Source organism: Dermochelys coriacea, chromosome 24 (genome assembly GCF_009764565.3).
Source record: "Dermochelys coriacea isolate rDerCor1 chromosome 24, rDerCor1.pri.v4, whole genome shotgun sequence".
NCBI lineage: Eukaryota > Metazoa > Chordata > Testudines > Dermochelyidae > Dermochelys > Dermochelys coriacea.
Genome location: NC_050091.1, coordinates 625842 through 647757, shown reverse-complemented (window position 1 = coordinate 647757; position 21916 = coordinate 625842). Strand labels below are relative to the sequence as shown.

The following is a 21916-nucleotide window of genomic DNA, read 5'->3' as shown; positions in this document are numbered from 1 at the left end:
AGTTTACTTCTTCCCGTTCCAGTGCCTGGTGTTCCAGGGAGCCACCGCTCCTGGGGCTCGCCAGCCCGCCAGAGCTGCCCATGGCGATGCAGGGCTTAGATCCTTCAGCAGCAAAGGGGTTTATTACCTTGATTTTAGTTTTTGAAGCCGAGATTTGCAGCCTGTGATGGAGCCTGGGACAAGGGATTGGGGGAAAGAGGCGGCCTGAGCCAGTGGGCAGGGAACTGGTCTGGGACTCAGGACACCTGGGTTCTGGTTCTGCCACTGAGCTGCTGGATGCCTGGGGAAATCACCTCTCACTCTGGGCCGCCCCCCAGCCATCTGTCTGTTCGGGTAGAGGGTGAGCTCTTGGGGCAGTGGCTGGCTCCCCTCTGCGTGTAGCACCCAGCACAATGGAGCCTTGGAGCCGCTGCATGACAGATGATTAATAATAAAGCGTCACAAACGAAGCAGTTATGGAATTGGGCACAAACCCGGCCAGGAAGGAAATGTGTGAAGACAAACAAATGCCTCTCTCTCTCTCTCCTGTCCTGCAGGGGAAAGTGCCGGTGGGAGCTGCAGTGGGATGTGGGGAAAGCAGTGAATAAGAATAGAACCCAGAGCATCCTGGTGACCTGCTGCGACCCAGGGACCATCCCTGTTTTAAAGATGGGGAAACTGAGGCAGTGGGAGGGGGCATGGTTCACCCAAGGCACAGCTCAGGCCATCAGTTGCTCCAGGCCACGGCCCAGAGCAGGGGGCCCAGAGGGACCCTGCGGTGGGGGGTCAGGAGGGTGCTGTCAGCACGCCCAGCAGCTGGCCCCACAGGCAGCCCAGCTCAGGTCATGGCCCCCTGGCACAGCGGGGAAGCTGAGCCAGGCCCTCAGGGCTCCAGCCCAAGGTGCGCCCCATGGGCGGGGGAGAAGGGTAGAACTGTGTGAAGGAGGCGCCCCGCTCTAGGCGGGAGGGGGCAGCACAGACCCCGGCCCCAGCCGTGGGCGCAAGGCAGCGCGCGCGGGAGGCCCCCCGCCGGGAACGCGCCACGGGAGCGCGCGGGGAAGGGGCGGGCCCGGGAGCGCGCAGGGGGCGGAGCTCGGCGCCGCGCTCAGGAGCTGGCGGCTCCGGCTCGGTTCCATTCATTGGGTCGCGCTGGGCGCCGCGGAGGACGTGGGGGTTTAGCGCCGCTGCAGGGGCAGGATGGCTGCTCGGCTGGCCGCGCTCCTGTCTCTGCTCCCGCTGCTCCTCCTCAGCCAGGGGCCGGCGGGGACCGTCTGCAACCGGCACGCCGTGCACTGGAACAGCTCCAACCCGCAGTGAGTCCCGGGGGCCGGGGCGCGTGCAGCGCGGGGCTCTGGGGGCGGCTGCGAGAATCGCGCTGGAAGGGTCCTGCTCCGAGAACGTTGCTGGGGTCCATGCACTGGGGGCTGGGGCGGCTCTTGGGGGCGCGTGTATTTGGGGAGTGGCGTTTGCGCGCGCCGGGGCGCTCCAGGACACCCCCCGGTGGAGCTGGTAGCAGGATGGGGGGAACCGTCGGGCTGGGAGGAAGCGGCTCCCCGTGTGGGCCGGGGGAAGCCTCGGGGTGTCCTGAGTCGCCCCCTGTCCCTGGCTGGCCTCTGCCCTGCCTCCCCTCCCCCCGTTGCTCTTAATGCTGCCCCCCTCCCTCCTACGAAGGGGCCGGAGCCCGGGGTGATGGGGCTGCGAGGGGCCGGGGGCCGTGCGCGGAGAGGCAGGGGGCGGCCCCGCAGCGCCCGGGCATGATGCGTGGCGCGCCCAGCGCCGGGGCGAGCTGTGCTAAGGGCCCCCCCCGGCTATGGCGCTTGTGTCCCCCACCCGGGCCTCGACGTTCTGCTCATTGCAGGGCTGGACTGTCCGGGTGGGGGGCTGGTCTGGGGCGCCCCCCGCGGGCGGGTGGAGGGCCCCAGCGGCGCCTGTGGGTTTAGTCGCTGCCTGTTCTCTGCGGAGTTGGGGGGGGGGTGTTTATTGCAAACGGAAGGTGCCTGGGGAGCTGGTGCCAGAGGACCCGGAGCATCCGCAGGGTCTGTCGCCTGGGCGGTGTCTGGGGAGCGTGGGGTGTCACTAAACGGCCTCGCTTCCCAGGGGTGAGCTGGGGCTGGACTCGCGGCCCCCTGGCCCTGCTGTCCCGAGCCGTTCCCCTGGCTGGGGAGAAGGGGTGCGGCTGGGAGAGAGCCCAGGGCCGGGGTCCCCTCTGCTGGGCTGTCACTGAGCCCTACCTAGCATGGATGGCCCTGTCTGAACATGCCCCGGGAGGCCGGGCTGCGTGGATCCCGCAGGTGAGTCAAAGCCACGCGCCAGCCCACGCCTGCCTGGGGGAGTCTCTGCGCCCGTGTGTCCGGCCGTCTGTCCCCTGTGCGCACAGACAGACGGCGTCTCGCTCCCTGACTGTCTGGGGGGGCGACACCCACTGGCTGCAGGCGGCCTGTTTGCCCTGCGGGCCGGGCAGGGCACTGGAGCGGTCCTGGCCTCCACAGGGCTGCTGGCGTGGCCCCTGGGCAGCGTAGGCGAGACCCTGGAAGCGAGCTATCTGCAGATACCAGCTGATAGAATGGGGTCTGGGGGGCCACCCCCACTCTCAGCTGGTCTGGGCTGTGCTGAGGCTGGCTGCTTCCCTCTGCCATGCACAGGTGACCTTTAGGCTCGACTCCTGGGGCCCAGCTGCCCTGTCCCCCAGACGTGGCTCCGTGGGGCGGGATGCAGGCGGCCCGGGCAGCTGGAGGGGTCACGAAGCCAGCGCTTCACACCAGTCAATAGGATTTGTAAGTGAAGATCTGACGATTGTTGGTGTGTTCGGAGCTTCAGGGAGCCCAGCTGATCGATGGCCGGGAGCAAAGCAACTCCCCCACCCCCGCCGTATGGTTCACACCCTGTCGCTCGGGGCTGGTGGGCAGCTGGCAGGTTGCAACCGGGAAAGCCCGGGTCCTGCACTCCCATGGTAGAGCCAGTGGCTAGTCCAGGCCCCAGTGGTGCAGGGATGGGCAGCGCAGCGGGGGCTTTGATGGAGATGTGAAATGGGCACAGGCTGGCTGGGTGTTTGGGGGTTTCCCACTAGCCTGGCCAGGGAGGGGCTGGAGGTGCACAGACCCAGCCACCTTGCCCTGCACTGGGGGGGCAGGAGGGGACACTGGCTCTTAGCGAAACACACCCTCCGCCATCCTGGTTCTCTTTGCAGGGGGAATCGACAATGAACGGGAGAGGAATCCGGGTCCAATCGGAACGTCTCTCTGCTGTGCCAGTTCTGGGGGTGCCCCCCAGTCTGTCTGGCACTCCCCCACTCTCTGTGTCTCTTTGTCCAAGGAGGGAGCGTTCCCTGGGTAGCGCCTTCCCTTCCCATTCAGATTGTGTCGTGAGGCGGAAGTGCAGGCCCCATAAATTGCGCGTGTGTGTGAGACGTGCAGAGCTGAGGAGTAGCACAATGGCGAAGTGGCTGGCTCACGCCGGCACGGGCGCCTTTCACAGGGACCTTCCCGCTCGCCCCTCCCTTAGCCGGGCCCTGGTGAGCCCGTCCCAGGGCTAATGCCAGGGTACCCAGCACCAGATTTCCCAGCTCTGCCTGTCCGGTGTCCCTGGAAGTTCCCTTGGTGTGACAGGCTCGGCCTGGTGCATCCTCAGTGGGACTGTGCCCATGGGGTTCTCCCTGCCTCTGAGCTGCCTGGGCTGGAGGGATCTGGGCTGTCCACCTCGGTGATGACATGCCTGTCGGGAGAGACAGCGCTGGCCCTTCCGCCCCTCCGAGCCCCAGGGGAGGGGGAGGAAGGTACCCCAAAGCGATCTGGTCAGCCCCTCTCTCGCAACCCCTGCACCCCATAGGACCCAGCGTGGGGCATGACAGGAGCCAGCTCCCAGGCTGGGGTGGCTGCGGCAGTCCCATTCCTGGGCGCGCTGAAGCGCTGATATTTATGGCCAGGGAGTGCGGCAGGTCGGACTCGGTTACAACTGTGCGGCAAAGCGTCAGGATTAGAGAGAAATAATGGGGGGCATTTGGCTTCCTGGGCTGCGGTGCACAAATCCTGGCACCCCTGGTGGGATCATCTCCTTGCGGGGCCTGCAAGCCCCTCCTTCCAGGGGAGAGTGCCAGCTGCAGCTGGTGCCCTGCTATCCTTCCAGCCCCCTGGTCCTGGCACGCCAGAGCTGCCGCGGCTCCTGCATCCCGGGTTGCCGAGACGGTGAGCTGTGGGGTGTGACTCCCCGAATTCAGCACTCATCCCATCCCGAGGCCCCTGGTTCTTCAGACCACCAGCAGCCGTGCTTATGTGTCCTTTGGGGGGGGTTACTCCCTCTGCTCCTCCCCCTGCCCCCCAGGCTGGTGTGTCTCCCTCCACGGGGGCATGAGGGGGTTATCGGCTTCAGCATCCAATGCCCTGCCCTGACCCCATCCTCAGCAGCATCACAGACCCCCGGGGCATCAGCCCCTCCCTTCGGGTCCTGACCACGCCCGCTCTGAGCGGGACCAATTGCTCGTGCCCCTGCTGGGCACCTGCTGCCCTCTCCTCTGCTCACCCAGCTGGATCTAGGTCCAGGAGTGGCCAAGTCAGAATCCAGCTCCTCTTGGCTCCTGGGCAGGGCGGGCTCTGCTCTTCCTGGTCCCTCTGCTGGGGCTGCCCACCTCGAGGGCCCACCCCTCAGAGCCCCCAAGGGAGAGGGGGTGACTCCTCACTGCACTTCCCCCCCAACCACCCCAGAGCCTTAACAAACAATGCTGGGGACCCCACGATGGGGGCTGGGGTGATGGTGCTGGGATGGGAGACCCCAACCTCTGCTACCTGTGCCCAGGAATTGAGGAGGGTGTGGCACAGCATACTCTGTCACATTCTCTGCTTGGGGGCGGTTCTCTGCCTGCATCTCACCCTCTGGCCCAGCTGGGCTGGGCATTCGGTCTCTCAGCCTGCATTGCCCCAGCTGGTGCTTGGGTTTGCTGCCCCCTCATCTCCCTGCCTGGGCAGATGGGTTTGACTTGTCTGTCCCCCACCCTCCCTAGGCAGAGGCCTGTGTGTGGCTGGCGCAGTGCTGGGCAGGCTGTGACTGCAGGTGCAGAACGAGCCTGGAAGCTGTGGGGCTGCTCCTGAGTGTGGAGGGGAGGCTTTGTGGGGGAGGGGAGATGCACACCCCTGCCCCTCCCCCCCGGCCATCGTGCCAGCCCGCAGGTTCCCACCCTGTTGACTTTGCTGGGGGTTGAATCCGTTGTGGGGGGTGGAATTGGCTCCTGGGGGCTCCTCCTTTTGCAGCGTTTCTGGGGTCCCTGGTGCAGAGCAGTGGGGAAGAGCTGCGCGTCACGGAGCGGCTGGGTTGGACCCAGCTCTGTCTGGGTGAGATGCACATGGGGAGCGGGGTACGGCTGCCTGGGGGCTCCATCTCGGGCCGAGGCAGGTGTATGCTCCCTGGGGCAGTGGCCAGGGCCAGGCAGGGCATAAACGCAGCTGAACCCTGTGAGTGGCCAGACCGTGCGGGGCTTGATCCCAGTTCAGGGAGCAGACACTCCCCCCCCTCCCCCCAGGCCCCGAGCAGGCAACTGGCACCAGATGGAGTTGGATGAACTGGAGCCCCTGGGGGCTAAAGGCTGAGCCCCAGCCAGCCAAGGGGGGCAGCCCATGCTAGACACAAATATTGGGGTATGGGGATTCCAGCCACTGGGGGGCTGGGCTGGGGGAGGCATCTCTCAGGACACAGGAACCCCAGTGCTGTGGGCGGGGGCTGAGCCGGGGAAGAGGGTTCCCAGGGTTTGGGATGCAGGGATGGCGGGCTCTGGCACATAAGGGTGGGTGTGTCTCTTGCTGGTGTCCTAGAGGACCCCAAAAGGCCATTGAGTGCAGTTCCCGCACTTGAGCAGGGCCAAGGAAACCTGGAGCATCCCTGGCAGAGCTTTGTCTGGGGGTTGGGGGGGGTCCCCAGCCTCCCAGCTCCAGAGCATAATTCACCTTCAAGCCTGATGCCTGCCCTGCATCTCCTTGACTGCTGGTCAGCACCTCCCTGGCGTGTCCTAGCTCTTCATTGTGACAGCCCTTCCCGGATCTGCAGGCTGCTCACCCATCCCCCCCAGCCCGAACGTGCCCCGTTTTCTTGTCAAGGGCCCCAGACCATTGGGCCCATCTGTCAGCCTCGCTCCCTGCCGTAGGCGTGTATGTGGGAGTGGGGTGTGGTGCTGTCATAGGCAGGGCAATGGGGCAAAGGTGGCCGTTGGGGGCAGGCCTGTGGGGTTCTGGGAAGGGGACAAGCTGTGCTGCTAGCAGAAGGGGGGCACTGCCCCAGCAGGCTGGGGGGTGCCCTAACTAGGAGTACATGGCACGCCCGGAGCCCAGAGGCTTCCCCCGGGTGCGTCTGGGTCAGCCGAGTTGCTGTCTCTCTCACCTCCTGGCGCCCCTGGCTCCTGCCATTGGGACACGCCCCTCTCCTCCCCTGGGTGCAGCCCCTGCCTGCCCCATACTTGCTTGGGGGGTTTGCTGTGGGGCTCTGCCAGCCCCGCCCCACAGTGGGAGCACAGGCAGCCTGCGTCCAAGGCAGCTGTCCTGGAGTGGGTGTTGTGCAGGACTGGGGGTCCCTCTGCTCCAGGGTGCTCCTGAGAGCAGGGCTGGGCCAGCCCCAGAGCCAGGCTTTAATCTCCCCTCGTCTAGGCTGCCAGACATGGCTGCATCCGCCCCAAAGGCAGGGCTAGGGGGCGTCATTGGACAGCCCATCTGCACCCCCCCCAGTATTTCCATCATTTCACCTCCATGGGGGAGGGGAACCAAGCTCACCCCAAACAGCCACTCAGAGGGGAGGCCTGGTGCAGGCAGGGACTGTCCCCATCTCCCTGTGCAGCCGGGTCCCTGGGGCTCCCCACCCCAGCCAGCTGTGTGGAGCCCCCTGACAGCAAAGCAGCCCCTCCTGCCCGTGTCTGTCAGTCTGGGCTGTTCGTACCCCTGCAGCGACCCCTCCCCTCCCCCAACTGCATGATGCCCTGGGCAGACGCCCCATGTGCCAGGAGGCAGCAGCTCGCCGTGCATGGCGGGTGTCGATCCCACCATCCTGAGGCCCACATGAGAACGGGGGATGGGGATCTAGCTGCGCAGGGCCAGGGGGCAGACACATGGAGGGGGAGAGCCCAGTGACCCTGGGCATCCAAGTGTTGGGTGGCTTGGGCTGAGCGGGAGGCTGGTTGTGGAGTCCTGCCGGGCAGGGGGCGGGGGACGGCTTGGGCCTTGTGTGCAGCCCCCCAGCAGCGGTTCAAGGTAGCTTCTCTCTGGCTGGTTCTGTGCTGAAGGCAGCAGGAGCGAGCGAGGGAGACCTGGAGAGAGCCCTTGAGAGCAGCAGCCTCTCCACCCTTGGGGTGGGAGGGGGCTGCTCTCCCCGCTAGCCCCCTGGCAGCACTGTGCCTGCTGGGGGGCAAGGGGGCTCCTCTACTTGGAAATGGAGCTCGTGGGTCAGACCAGTGACTCGGGAGCCAGGACTCCTGGGTTCTATTCCCCAGCTTGGAGGAGGGTGTGGGGTCAGGGGACTCCTGGGTCCGATGAACGTGCAAAGCATCCTCCGGCATGAGCCCCCAGCGGATTGGGTTGGCTGGTGGCTCCAGTCCGGAGACCGTCCCAGCAGTGAAGGGCAGGCGCTGGGGAAGGGCCAGTGAGAGGATCCCTTCCCAGAGGAGGGGCGCGGGCAGGCAGCCAGGGTTACCGTCACAGTGGCTGGCCGTGCGCCCTGCATCACAGGGACCCCTGGGGGGAACTACGGGTGCTGGGGGCTGCTGCACCCCCTGGCTGGAGTGAGAGCCCTCTGCCCCTTCCTGGGCGCCAGCCTGCCCTGTACTCCAACTCAGTGCCACAGATCATTGCCCTGTGCAGCACCGGGGGGGAGGGGGGAACAGCTGTGGGGGGAGCTCCTGGCTACTTCACGGTTGGCCTTTCCCAGTGTGGGGCACTGTGGGGAGTTGGTTGGGGGTGCTGGCTGTTGGGGGAGCTGTCAGGAGAGGACCTGCTGGGGAGCAGAGTGTCCTGGCTGTGGGGTGGCTGTTCCCAGCAGCGGGCCCTGTGGTGCAGGATACTGGCTGTGGGGTGCGCTCCAGTGGGGGAGGGGGGGCTGTGGGGCACGCTCTAGTGGGGGAAGCCTGTGGGGAGATGGCTGTGCGATGTGCTCCGGCGGGGGCGGGCTGTGGGGCAAACTCTAGTGGGATGCTGTGAGGTGCTGGCTGTGGGGCGCACTCCAGCGGGGCAGGGGAGGGCTCTAGTGGTGCGGGGGCTGGCTGTGGGGCACATTCTAGCAGGGGGAGAGTGGCTGTGGGGCACGCTCGGGAGGGGAGGGGGGCTGTGGGGCGCTACTGTGCAGCCCCAGGGAGGGGAGGGTGATGTTTTCCACGTTACAGCCTGTAATTACCTGGCCTGGCCGCGTGGCCCATCCCTGGGATCCCACGCACGGTGGGTGTGGCTCGGTCCTTGACTCAGGGCAGCTCCGGCATGGAGCCAGGCTCCTTTCCCTTCCCGGGCTCCCACAGCTTGGAGGGGACTGAACGGCACTTGGCCAGGTGGGCAGCTCTGAGGTGCCTTATGCTGGCATCCCTGTGGGGCACTGATCCCTTCCTGAGGCAGCCTGAGTGCTCCCTCCCGTGGCCGGATCCGAGGGCTGTGGTGCCCTGGCTGCTCTGGCACCGCCTGGCCTGACAGGCGGGAGTGGGGGTGTGCTGGGTGCCAGGCTGTGGGAGGAGCTGGTGCCCCTGGGGTTAAGGGTGTTCACCGAAAGTGCCCAGTGAGTCACGGCATGTTTGCAGGGCTTGGTGGGGGGAGGAGGGTGCTGCTGCATGGCAGGGGGTGGGGTCTGAGACCAGGGCAGGCTGCAGGCTGATGACCCCCGGGGGTTGGGGGCATCTTATGCTCGGGGCTGGTGGGGAGGGGGCTGGTGTCACACCTGGGAGGGACGTCCTTGCCTCGTGTGAGCAGTGGCAGGGTGCAGTGGGCATGGGGCAAGCTGTGAGGGGGCACGTGGTGCCAGGATGCTGTGGGTATGGAGTGGGTTGCGAGGGGGTGCACGGTGCCAGGGTGCCATGGGCAGGTTGCAAGGGCGCCTGTGCCAGTGCCATGGGTGTGGGGTGGGTTGCAAGGGGGTATGTCGTGGCAGGGTGCCATAGGCATGGGGCTGCTTGGGAGAGGGTGTGCAGTGCCAGGGTGCTATGGGCATGGGGCATGTTGAGAAGGGCCACATGGTGCCAGGGTTCTATGGGCATGGGGCCTGTTGTGATGGGGGCACATGGTGCCAGGGTGCTATGGGCATGGGGCGTGTTGTGAAGGAGGTATGCAGTGCCAGGGTGCTATGGGCATGGGGCGTGTTGTGAAGGGGGTATGCAGTGCCAGGGTGCTATGGGCATGGGGCGTGTTGTGAAGGGTATGCAGTGCCAGGATGCTATGGGCATGGGGCGTGTTGAGAAGGGGCACATGGTGCCAGGGTGCTATGGGCATGGGGCGTGTTGAGAAGGGGCACATGGTGCCAGGGTGCTATGGGCATGAGGCATGTTGAGAAGGGGCACATGGTGCCAGGGAGCTATGGGCATAGGGCGTGTTGTGAAGGGGGCACATGGTGCCAGGGTGCTATGGGCATAGGGCGTGCTGTGAAGGGGGCATGCGGTGCCAGGGTGCTATGGGCATGGGGTGTGTTGAGAAGGGGCACATGGTGCTAGGGTGCTATGGGCATAGGGCGTGTTGTGAAGGGGGCACACGGTGCCAGGGTGCTATGGGCATGGGGCGTGTTGTGAAGGGGGCATGCGGTGCCAGGGTGCTATGGGAATGGGGCATGTTGTGAAGGGGCACATGGTGCCAGGGTGCTATGGGCATAGGGTGTGTTAAGGGGGCATGCAGTGCCAGGGTTCTATGGGCATGGGGCGTGTTGAGAAGGGACACATGGTGCCAGGGAGCTATGGGCATAGGGCATGTTGTGAAGGGGGCACACGGTGCCAGGGAGCTATGGGCATAGGGCGTGTTTTGAAGGGGGCACTCGGTGCCAGGTTTCTATGGCCATGGGGCATATTGTGAAGGGGCACATGGTGCCAGGGAGCTATGGGCATAGGGCATGTTGTGAAGGGGGCACATGGTGCCAGGGTTCTATGGGCATGGGGCGTGTTGTGAAGGGGGTATGCGGTGCCAGGGTGCTATGGGCATGGGGCATCTTGTGTAGGGGGCATGTGGTGCCAGGGTGCCATGGACAAGGGGCGGGTTGCAAGGGGGCGTGCGGTGCTGGGGTGGATCTGCTTGCTCCTGTCCAGGCCAGTAATTGAGTCACTGCCTGTGGATTGATCCTTTAATTAAAACCCAATTAAAAAGCTCATTGATCTTGTTAGCGAAGCCGGGAAGGTTTGGGCTTTACCAGAGATTAAAAGGATTGTAGGGCGCTGGGGGAACTGGTGGGCTCTGGGGAGCTGGGTGGGCGGGCGGCGCTGCTCTCTTCACACCCAGCCTCGACCCCCCCACCCCCAGCACCTCGGCACCCCCACCACCAACACCTCAGCCAAGTGTCAGGGAAGCCTGGGATGTGGCAGCCGGGGGTGGGGGGAGAGGCCCTTGGGGGAGCGTGGCCATTGTGCATGCGCGGGGCGTGTGACTTGAAGATGGGCCAGGAGCGTGTCCGTGTGCTCGCGGGGGGCTCTGCGTGTGCACGGCTCTGCGGTGACAACGCGTGTTGCATGCACAGTGTGTCTGGAGCACCGTGCGCGTGTGTGTGGCTCTGCCTGCCCCGGGTGTGTGGCTGGACATGTGGGCGGAGGGGTGTCTGGGGGGGGGCTGCTCCCTCAGCGAGGGCGGGGGGCTGCTGGCGACTGGCGTGTCTGTCTGTCTGTCTGGCAGCAGGTCTGTGCTGCCGGCTTCACCTGGCCCTGTTGGTCGATGCGGCTTTGCCTCTCGCTGCCGCAGGACATGGCTGAAAGGGGCACGTAAATCAGTGGCACTTTTTTGTTCACCAGCCAATCGATGAGCCCTGGCTGCACCGACAGGACCCAGCTCCCAGAGCCAGACAAAGGGGCTGCCTGGCTGGGGAGGGGCCACCCGGTGTCTCCAAGGGGCCTGAGCTGGGCCCTGCAAGAGGGGGGGCGCCCGGGGTCTCCTGGCCCCAGGGAAATGAGTGCTTCCGGTGCCACCCAGGCCCCTCCTAGCTGTGCCACTGCTCCTTGGCTTCGGTGAGTAGCCGCCACCAGGATGACATGCCAGGGCCAGCAGGGTGCGTGGTGCTGGCCCGGTCCCCGGGTCTGGTCCCGCTGGGGTGGCCCGGCTGCTGGGAGCGCTGCACTGCACCAAGCGTTAGCCAGCGTGTAGTCATCAGCCCGTGTTTATCGCAGCAGGTGGGAGCAGAGCAGCCGCTGGGCTGTGGCTGCCGGGTAGCCAGTGTCCTGTCGGTGCCAGGCTGGGAAGGGTCCACCAGGGGAATTCATCTGCCCGGCTCCGACAGGATGACGGAGGGTGCCCCGGCCTCGCAAAGCTCTGGTCTAGAAACGCAGTCGTGCAGAAGTGATGCAGCCCATTCCGCTCCTGCGCTTAACCCTTTGGGAGCCGCGCTCTGGGAGCTGGCAGAGCCCGCGTGCTGCCAGCAGCTGTGGCCTCCCGGAGACGGTCAGTCAAGATCGATCATGGCCTGGGGGGCAGGCCCTGGAATGGCAGCCGTGGTTTGTGCAGTGTCTGGGGCTGCCCGCCCCGAGGGTGGGGGTCCTGTGTGGGAAGGGGCTGGGGCACCCCTTCCACACCAGGCCAGAAGCCGGAGCAGGATGGGGCTGAAAGTGGAGCCTGAGGATGCTGCCTTCTTGGATTGGGACACCCCGGGCCCATGTGCCCTTGGCTGCCCGGGCTGGGCCGGGCTCTTGCTGAGTGTGTCTGTCTGTCCCATGCACTCCCCGGTCGTGCTGTGGGTGCAAAGCTGGAGGGCAAGTAGGGGAGAACTTGCCGCTGCTGGGACAGCTCACGGAGCCGGGACTCGGCGCAGCATGACCCATGGTGAGAAGCAGCCTGCTCGTTCCAGATTCCCGCCCAGCTCGTTCAGCTTCCTGGCCACTCACCTGCTGGGGCTCGGGGTGCGGGGAGATGGACCAGTGCGGGAGGGAGGGGGCGAGTCCGCCGGTGGGACCTGTGATTCCAGGGACATAGGGCTGTGGAGTCGGCTGCTGGGTGCAGAGCCCTGCTGGGGCTGCGGCATTCATGGGGGCAGATGGTGGCTGGGGCAGCAGCTTCTCAGCGTCTGTGCGACGTGCCCAGGATGCGTCACCGAATTTGGTCCCTGGTCGGCTCATGAGCTGGGCCGGGCCGGGTGCTGGCGGGGGGCGTGACATGAGCCCTAGTCCGTGCCCCCAGCAGCAACAGCCGCTTGGTGTGAGCCGCTCAGCGCCAAAAGAGTGACCTAGAACGTGGGGCAGGGGGAGAGCCAGGCGAGCCGAGCCCTTCGCAGCAGGGGGCGCTGTGGAGAACGGGGGGGGACGTGCTGGCGGCAGGGGGCGATCCCAGCCACTCCCAGCAGGGGGCGCTGTGGAGAACGGGGGGGGGAGTGCTGGTGGCAGCGGGAGATCCCAGCCACTCCCAGCAGGGGGCGCTGTGGGAGTGGGGGGAGATCCCAGTGCCTCCATTATGTGCAGGAGCTCTCACCCTTGCTGCCCCATTGAACCCCAGCGGACTCTCCCCAGCCCTGTGAGGGGCTTGCCCACAGGGAGGACCACACTGTGCCGGGGCACTTGGAAGCGCCCCAGCCTCGCCCCCGGTGCACCATAGCAGTGTTGTCAGCACAGAGCCAGTGAGACACCTGCCCCCCCCCACACCTGGCAGCCCGTCTCTCCAGCAGCCTCAGCTGGAGGCAGATGGCACCTGAGAAATGCCCCCTCCCCCTCCAGGGACCGTGGCCTCCCTGCAGGGCTAGCGGAGGGGCTCCTTAACGAGGCTGTTTATCAGGAGCTGGCTCTAATGGGCCCCGGTGGGAGGGGCGCTCTCGGGCAGAGTGGGGAGAGGCTGGGCTGCTGTGGTGCCGTCCTCCCGGGGCAGCCCATGATGGAGGCTGTTGTTCCTGCTCACGGTGGCTCCGTCCTGGGCTGTGGGGCCCTGGGGGCTTGTTCCACGGCTGGGCCCGGGCAGGGGCCCTGGGCTCTGGGGGCCGCCAGCCAAGACATGCAGTGAACCCTGTGGGGGAGCGGGGCTCCTTGAGCCGGATGGTGTCAGCACAGGGGGCTGATCCAGCAGGACCCCTGGCTGGTCAGTTGGGCTGGCGGGCTCCCGCCTACCGCCCCGGGTCCCACGCAGAGTTAATTACACGATTCTCTCCGGGCTCGGGGCTGTTTCTTTAATAACGAGCCTTTTTCTCATTTCACACTACATCAAAGGCAGCACACGAAAGGTCTCTGGCTCCACGCTGGGGCGTCACCTCGCTGGCTGGCGCTGGGGGAGGAATTACCCATCAGCGCCGGGCCTGGCTTCGGGCCCTTGCTCGGTGGGGACTGGCAGGGTTGTACAGGCAGCGCGCGGGCGGGGCTGTGGGGTCTTTGCACCGTGTGGCATTCACAGGGCCAGGCCCTGCTCCTGCTGCCCAGCCGCCCCCTGGTCCCTATTGCTTCGCTAGGGACTGTCCCGCTGCTGGGCCAGATGGGGTCGCACAGGGTGAGCCAAAGCCCCCCTGGTCCCCTCTCCCCAATAACTGCTGCCTGCCTCTGTGCCCTCATCTGGCTGCTGCTGCTCAGCAGTGTCCCCTGCTGGCCACCTTCCCTGGGCTGAGCTGCTTCTGCGGCTGGTAGCTGGGGCCAGTGGGGACGGGGGTCTGCCTCCGCCCCAGAGGGGAGCACCCCGGGTAACCAGGCACTGCCATGGGAGCTAGGGGAGGTGGGTGATCGATGACTGGGGGGCAGTTGCTTGGGAAGTTGGAGGGGGTACAGCTGGGTCCCTGTGTCTCCCCAGAGCTCTGGTGTGTCCTGGGCAGGGCACCCATCCAACGATGTTGGCATGAGTCTGGCTTCCACAGGCCATGGCTTGCTGCTGAACACACAAGACTCCTGGTTCTCCTAATGCCTCCTGTGCTGTGGGGGTGTTCACCATCTGCCCCCTTGCATCTGTGGTGGCTTGGGGCTCACATGACATCCGGGGTGGGGGAGGGGATCCAGCCTAGTGCCCGTCTCGGGGTGTCAGGCCCCAGCTCCGGGCTGTGCAGCCCATGGGGTATGGCTCCCAACTAGGTCACTCCATAGTAGTCAGCATCCAGCACGCTGGGTTTCGGGGAGCAGAGATGGGCAGGGATTGCAGGGGATGGAGCCATCCGTTTGGCACTTGGCATTGCTGCTCAGAGAGACTCTTTCTTCCCCACTCCCTTCACGGGCTCAGGGAGATAAGAACGGCCATCCTGGGTCCAGCTAACTCCGGGTTCTGTCTCTGACAGCGGCCAGTGCCAGATGGTTCCCAGGAGTGAACAGAACAGGGCGTTATCCAGTGATCCATCCCTTGTCGTCCAGTCCCCGCCTCTGGCAGTCACAAGTTGAGGGACTCCCAGAGCATGGGGGTGCGTTCTTGACTGTCTTGGCTAACAGCCATTGATGGACCTATCTTCCAGGAACTTGTCCAGTCTTTTCTGAAGCCAGTTGTACTTTAGGCCTACACAACATCCCCTGGCAATGAGTTCCACAGGTGCGTTGTGTGAAGTACTTCCTTGTGTGTTTTAAACCTGCTCCATGGTTCTCATGTTAGGTGAAGGGTTAAATAACATTTCCCTCTTTGCTTTCCCCACACCAGTCGTGATTTACAGCCCTCTGTCATATCCCCCTTGGTCAGCTCTTTTCCAAGATGAACCAGTCCCAGATTTAATCTCTGCTCATACGGAAGCTGTTCCATCCCCCTGATGGTTTTTGTGGCCCTTCTCTGCACCTTTTCCAATTCTAATGCATCGTTCTGTGATGGGATGTGCCTTCTGGGCATGGAGAAGGGCTCCAGGTGGGCTTGGCCCAGGTGTTGCTGGGAGGTGGTGAGCCGGCCGTTTGAGGTGGGAACCTGCCCTGACATCCATTGCAGAGCGCCAGAGACGGCAGCAGGGTGGGTCGCCCTGGGGATCAAGGAAGTCAGGACAGTTCTACCAGGGCCAGAGGCAGCTGGTCTGCTGGAGCAGGCAGAGAGGAAAGAGCATGAGGGGTGTTTGGGAGCCACTGCCCCTGTGCCAGCTGGGCATGGGGTATGGAGGTTCGGCCCCTTTTGTTTGAGCTGCTAGGGCCTGTGTGCATGTCCCTGTCCCTGTCGCTGGCCAAGCTGCATGGAGGGTTCTCCCCATCCCTCAGTGGGGCACGGGGACCTGGGCAGGGGCTGGTACAAGCGTGGAAGCCCCGAGTGCTACTGGGCTCGATGGATGCACCGTGGCTCCTGGGACGAAGTGGGAGGGTGGAGGGGGAGGCTTGCAGGGACCTGGGAGCCGTTTGCAGCAGCCAGATTGATAGCTCCGGTGTCCCACTCCTCTCTGCCCAGTGCACCTGGGGAGCAGCAGGAGCAGGGAATGGAGGGAATGGACGCAGTGGGTGAACCAAGGGTAGGGCTCTGACTTGCCCCTTCCCAACCATAGGCTGGGCACCCCACCTGACAGCACCCCCAGGAAAAGCCAGCCTGGCCCCCTGCTTGCATGTGCAGAGCAGGGACACACGGCTAGATGCTGGCTGGCCGGACACACCCTGCTTTGTGCCCAGCGCTGCCTAGAATATTCCCATTCCCTTCCGGCCATCTCGCTAGCAGGGCGACAGAGACAGAGTGGAAGGTGCTGCGATAAGAGCCAGGGCTAGAGCGATCCCACACCGGAGTGGTGAAGAACCCAGGAGCTGCCCTGAACTAGACACTGGCTTGGGCCGATGGTCAGAGTCCCCGTGAGCTAGGAGGGGCCCGGTGCTGGGTGGGATGAGACGTAGTTCTGGTGGTACCGGGGGGGGGCATAGCCTGGGCAGGACGCGAAGGAGCCGCTTGGAATGGGGAGAGCATGGGGGTTGTGCCAGCATCTCCTTGCCTGGCCAGGAAGCCTCACCAGCGATCCAAGCCCTGGGCCTGCTCCATGGGGCAGCATTCAGGATGGGTGGATCTGTGCCCCTCCAGGAGCTGGGCTTTGTGGACTCAGTCCCCTCTATCCTTCTTGTCCCATTTCTGGCAGCCCCTACTCTCACCTGGGCCGGGTGGTGCCCGGGCATGCACCAGCCTGCAGGAGCAAATTGCCATGTTTTGGGGGGTCAGTGCCTGTCGGAGAGTTGTGGAGCCCTGATGGGTGGATTTGAAATTCCATTGCACGGCCCGGCTCTGTTTGGGACTTGGATGCAGCTGGGACAGAGCGCGGGATGGGATTGAGCAGGTGGGGGGCCGGGGTGCGGGAGGCAAGCAGCAAATGCTCCGGTGTCCCCAGATGGGCCCCAGGGCAGTCAGGACCATGGTGTAAATGAACCAGCCTTCGGCCCCATTGGTCGAGCTCCCAGGCTCCTGCTCGGACTCAGCCAGCATGCGCTGCAGCCAGGACTGCGGGGTTCCATCCATCTGGCCCCCGCTCAGCCCAGAGCAGGGAGCAGGATCGTGGCCTGAGCCCAGTGCCAGGGCTCCGGTCTGTGTGCAGAGCCAGCACCTCGCATCGCCTGTTACCGGTGGAGTGCGGGAGTGGCGGGTCAGCGTGTTAGCTGGGAGGATTATCACAGGCCGGGGTTTCAGTCAGGCCCGGATTAGGAGTGCCGGAGCCTCTCCTGAGTGGATCTGAGGGGATTGCCGCTGTAATCGATGTAAATGAGGCTCCCGCAGGGCCACCCTTTACGGGATTAACACAGTAACGGGATTAGCTGAAACAGGGTGAAAAATCCTTTCTCTGAGCCGGGGCGTGTGGCAGGGCCCGGAACCCCCCCCCCGTGCTGCGCTGCACTCCAGAGTGGGGGCTGGCAGTCAGGGGCCACCCTCCACGCCTCACCAGCTGGTGGAGGGCAGGAGAGGTCTGGGGTGTAGCCCGTTGGGCTAACGTCCCTTTATGTTCCCTGCTTTGCATTCTGTTCGGGCTTGGTTTGGTTCTGTTCAGTAGCGATGCAAAGCACCTCCAGGCCTGTCTCCTGGCTACATGAGTTAGCCCCAGGCACGAGGCCTGTACGGCCCAACAGACACCCCAAGTACTGGGGAGCTGGGAACAGAGGGTGTCATTCCTCTATCATCCGTAGACTGGGCTCCAGGGGTAAATGGAGGGGACAGCCCCAGGCAGGCGCAGGGGTGGGGGCAGCGGTGCCTGCTGGGGGTCATGGGGGGACACTGAGCTGGGGCTGGATGGGCCAGGGGCTTTGGGGGGCTCTGATACCCCTGCCCATGACTAGGTGGGCAGATGCTGCCCAGAGGTGTCCCCTGGGCACAGACAGAACCTCCTCCCCAGAGAGCCCAGCTCCATTCCCATCCCTCGGCACCTGCTGCAGGGGGCTGAGGACCCTCCAGCCTGGGTGGGGGCTGGGAGTCAGGGGGCTGGATGGAGCCTGCACTGTGGGGTCTGTGCAAAGAATTGGGGGGCCTTGGAGGTCATGGCATTGGGGGAGGGGATCACTTCTGGCACCGGTGCCCAGCATCCCTCTCTCACATGGTGCTGGGCCGCGTTAATCTCTGTTCCGGGTCAGCCTCCCACCAAGACCCTGGTAGCCGCAGTGCGGGCACCACGGAGGCAGCCCCTGTAGGTCTGGTCGGGGGCGAGAGGGGGTCTGTGTGTAGACTTGCCTGGGGGAGCTGCCTGGGGGCTGCTTTAGTGTAGGGGGAGCCTTACCGAGACCTTGGTCTTCTGCTGTCGGAGCCGATGCAGGGGGGCAGGGAGGAATTGTACAGACTCAACCCCCGCCAGTCTCTGCCTGCCGGAGCCCCTCAATTCCGACCCCCAGACCCCTGCTCCCCCAGCCCTGGGCTCCCCTTGACAGCTCTGCCAGTGCCCCTCAATCCCAACCTGCAGCCCCTCTCCTGAGTCCCCGCTCAGACGGATCATGGTGGTTTTGAGGCTGATTGTGATTCAGTGTCTGGAGGGGCAGGCAGGTGCCTGAGCCGCTCCCCCCACTTTGCTCGCCTGCGGGGGGGATGGGGGGAGTTTCCCAACTCTATGAATGTGAGGATCGGTGCTGCCTCCAGTGGCAGCTGGGAAAATGGCCCCCATGTAGGCCCCCCCTTCCCCACCCTGCCCTGTGGCAAGGCCCTGACACTGGAAAGGGCGAAGCCCTGGCCTGGGAGAAACCCCTGGGGCCTTGTACAAAGCCAGGGGTCTGGGCAGCTGAAGTTCACAGCTGGGTCCCTGCCCCTGTCTGAGATCTGTCTGGGTGGAGGTGGTTTGTACAGACGGCGCGGGGGGGGGGGTTGGGCACAAGGATGTGGGTGAGAGTCCCTTTCCTGCAGGTGTGGGGCAGGGCCTAGGGTGGCACAGCTGGAGGCTAGGCCAGGGGCCCTGGGTGGGGGGTAGTATGGCAGGGTGGGGGTCCTGAGGGGTCCTGCCTGCCCCCTGACACTCGCGCTCTCCCCCCAGCCTGCACCAGGAGGGCTACACGGTGCAGGTGAATGTCAACGACTACCTGGACATCTACTGCCCACACTACAACGACTCGGTGCCCACGCACAGGATGGAGCAGTACGTGCTCTACATGGTGAACTCGGAGGGCTACCGCACCTGCAACACCAGCCAGGGCTTCAAGCGCTGGGAGTGCAACCGTCCTCATGCGCCCCACAGCCCCATCAAGTTCTCGGAGAAGTTCCAGCGCTACAGCGCCTTCTCACTGGGCTACGAATTCCACGCCGGCCATGAGTACTACTATATCTGTATGTGGGGGCCAAGGGGGTTCTGATGGGGAGGTGGGGATCAGCACCACCCCAGGAGTTGCACAGGGAAGGGGGGTCAGCCAGGAAGCCCCATCCCCTGGGCAGCTGCAAGACCAGAGCTGCCTCTGCAAAGCAACAGGTTCTGCATTTTATTCAGCACTCCCTCCCCAGCCTCAGCCTGCAGCCCCAGGGAGTGGGGGGGAGCAGGATCTGAGGGGGGTTGTATTGCTGCCCATGAGGGTGGGAGCGAATCCACAGCTGTGGTGTTGCCCCGTGGCACCCCAGCAGCCTCCCTAAAGCAATGCCAGGCTCCCCCTAGGGGCAGCAGCCCCCTGCCCTGGCTGGTGGGGGAGCAGATGTGATCTCAGGGCTCCCTCATTCTCTTGCAGCAACCCCGACGCACAATCACCGCCGGGCCTGTCTGAAGATGAAGGTGTTCGTATGCTGTGCCTCCAGTGAGTACAGCCTTGCACGTGTGTGTGCAAATGCCCAGGGGGGTGGGGGCGGGTGAAGGGGCAGCGTGTCCGTGTCCAGCAGGGGCTCTTGGGAGGGAGTTTTGGGAGTGGGGGTGGCCCCAGAGGCAGCGGCTCCCCTGGTTCATTAGTGTAGGGGCTGGGGGTGAGCCCCTGAAAGCTCCCGGGGTGTCCCCCTGGGCTGTGACTCTTCTCCCCTCTCTCCTGCCTGCAGCCTCACACTCTGGGGAGAAGTCGGTGCCCACCCTCCCGCAGTTCACCATGGGGCCCGAGGTGAAGATTGAGGACTTGGGTGAGTGCAGGGCACCAACGCAGCAGTACAGCATGGGGTACTGCCCCCCACAGCCAGCACCCCCAGGCCACCCCCACAGCACCCCCTGCTGGGAGAGGCCAGGACTGGAATAGTCAGGAGCTCCCCCAGCCAGGGCTCACGCCCTGCCCCCTGTATAGCGCTCTATATACACACACACACACACACACACACACACACACACACACACACACACACGCGCACACACACACACACAGCCAGTGCTGACACCCTGCCCCTGAGACAACGTTCTATACACACACACACACACACACACACACACACACACAGAGCCAGTGCTCACACCCTGCCCCTGGTACAGCGCTACACGTTCACACACACACATACGCACAGCCAGTGCTCTCACCCTGCCCCCCCATATAGCGCTACATGCACACAGCCAGTGCTCATACCCTGCCTCCTGAACAGCGCTGCGCACACGCACATGCGCACACACACGCACACCCCCGAACTCCCTTGTAGGGTCCCAGGCCCAGTGGGAACTCGTCCACGCTGCGCGGAGCTTAGCTCTGATCCTGCCAGCTGCGGGGTGGGCGGGGGGTTGACTGCCCCATCCAGTGTGGCCCCAGCCGCGCCCCCCTCACTCTCTCTCTCTTCACAGATAACTTTAACCCCGAGAACCCCAAGCTGGAGAAGAGCATCAGCGGCACCAGCCCCAAGCGGGAACACTTGCCCCTGGCCGTGGCTGCTGCATTTTTCCTAATGTCACTCTTGGCCTCCTAGCCTGGTGTCGGCCGGCCTCGGGGTCTGGGCGCGGCGCCATACAGTAGCTGCCCTCGCCCCCGGCGCTGGGACTCTGGCAGCAGCTGTTTGGAAAAGACGGAAGGGGGCAAGTCGGGGGGGAAGCCGGGCCCCCCACCACCCTGACACAGAACCGTGAGGCCCTGCTGCAGCCGGAGAGCCACTGGAGCCCCCCCACTGCGGGGCTGTGGCAGCAGACACCAGCCTGAGCGCCGGAGGGATGTAGACTGGCCTGGGAGCTGCTGCATGAGGACAAGGAAGGAGCCTGCCCTGCCCCCTCACCCACTTGAGCACGGGATCTGCCCCCGGACTCCAGCGACTGGCTCCTGTGGAGACTCAACTCCGCCCTTCTGGGAGTCGGGCACCCTGCATGGCACTGTCCTCCAGCACCGAGCCTCCGTGTCACAGCCCACACCACGTACACCGCGCCCTGGCTGCCTCCTGCCCCGATGGCAAATGCACGGGGCGTCTGTGCCCGCAGCCCTGTTGAGCCATCCCATTGCCTGGTGGCTCCACGCGGCTGGGCCGGGGGTTCTATGGTGCCAGCAGGCCCCGGATGTGGTTCAGGAATGCCCATGCTGTGGGCTCCCTCCAGACGTTGGGCCTGGTCTGTGTAGCCAGCCATGGGCAATGGACGAGCAGCGCTGGCCCCAGTGCGTGGGCTGTGGGGGGCAGGGCTCCCCAGGCATGGGGGCTGTACATACCTATATAGAGATCTATACATCCTGTACAGAGAGCAGCTATCGAGATAGATCTGTCTATAAGGCCCGTAGGCAACAGCGTGGGCCCTGGACCGGCCTGTACATAGTCAGAAAGTGTTGGATTCTCCTTGTCTTCTGTGAAGACCCAACCTATGCAAACGCACAGACACTTTTTGGGGGACAAAAAAGCAACTCGCCCTTTTTTCAAGTGCTTTGGCTGGTGATTTTCATATTCTGCTCTTAGTCTATAAAAAATAAAAGGATAAAAAACCCATCCCCTGGGCTGCTTGGATTGGGGCCACAGGGTCAGGCGCCCTTGGGCGCAGCTGGCAAAGGCCTTTGTCAAGCACTGCCAACTTCCTAGACCCAAGGCAGGCCCACCCCCCTGGCTGGGCCCTCTCACCTCTATAGCTCCCCTTGCACACTTGTGTGTGACAGCCCTGTGCACATGACCTCCTAGTGCATCTGCCACCTGGGTCTGACCCTGGCATTCCAGGATCTGGATGCCCTGAAGTCTGAATGGGTCCAGGAGGTGCTGTCGCCCCCAGCTCTCTGGGGGCTCTTGCTGGCTGCGTTCCCTGGGCCCTGCCAGGGGGAGCGGGTTCAGTCCAGGGCAGGGCCCTCCCTGTGCAAACAGCAGCTCAAAGGGCTGCTCGCCTGCTTTGTCTGTGCACAAAGGGGCCATTCATGCCCCTGCACTATGTGCTGGGCGCCTGGGGCTGGCTGGCAGCGGGAGGTGACTCCACCACCCCGGTACCTGCTCCCCTCCTTGCCGTGCAGGGGGTGGGGGCGTGTGCCTGCTCCAGCTCCCTGACCCTCTTGGCTCCTCCCCAGTGCAGTGGGCTGGGGGTGTCTCCAGGCCTGGGGAAGGCAGGAGTGGGGGCGGGGGCTGGGCTGGCTCAGGGGCAGAGTGGGCTTGGGGCAGGACACTCATACCAAGCGCCCACAGTC

The 21916-nt window shown here is 64.7% G+C and overlaps 1 protein-coding gene across 1 annotated transcript; it reads left to right on the top strand.

Moving 5' to 3' along the window:
* Nucleotides 1-1039: 1039 nt before the first annotated feature.
* EFNA3 (ephrin A3) lies at nucleotides 1040-21239 on the top strand. The gene is made up of 5 exons (XM_038382940.2): nucleotides 1040-1292; nucleotides 18430-18719; nucleotides 19109-19174; nucleotides 19407-19484; nucleotides 20125-21239. The coding sequence occupies exons 1-5, from the start codon at nucleotides 1177-1179 to the stop codon at nucleotides 20244-20246; spliced, it is 672 nt and encodes a 223-aa protein (XP_038238868.1). The 5' UTR covers nucleotides 1040-1176; the 3' UTR covers nucleotides 20247-21239.
* Nucleotides 21240-21916: the final 677 nt, after the last annotated feature.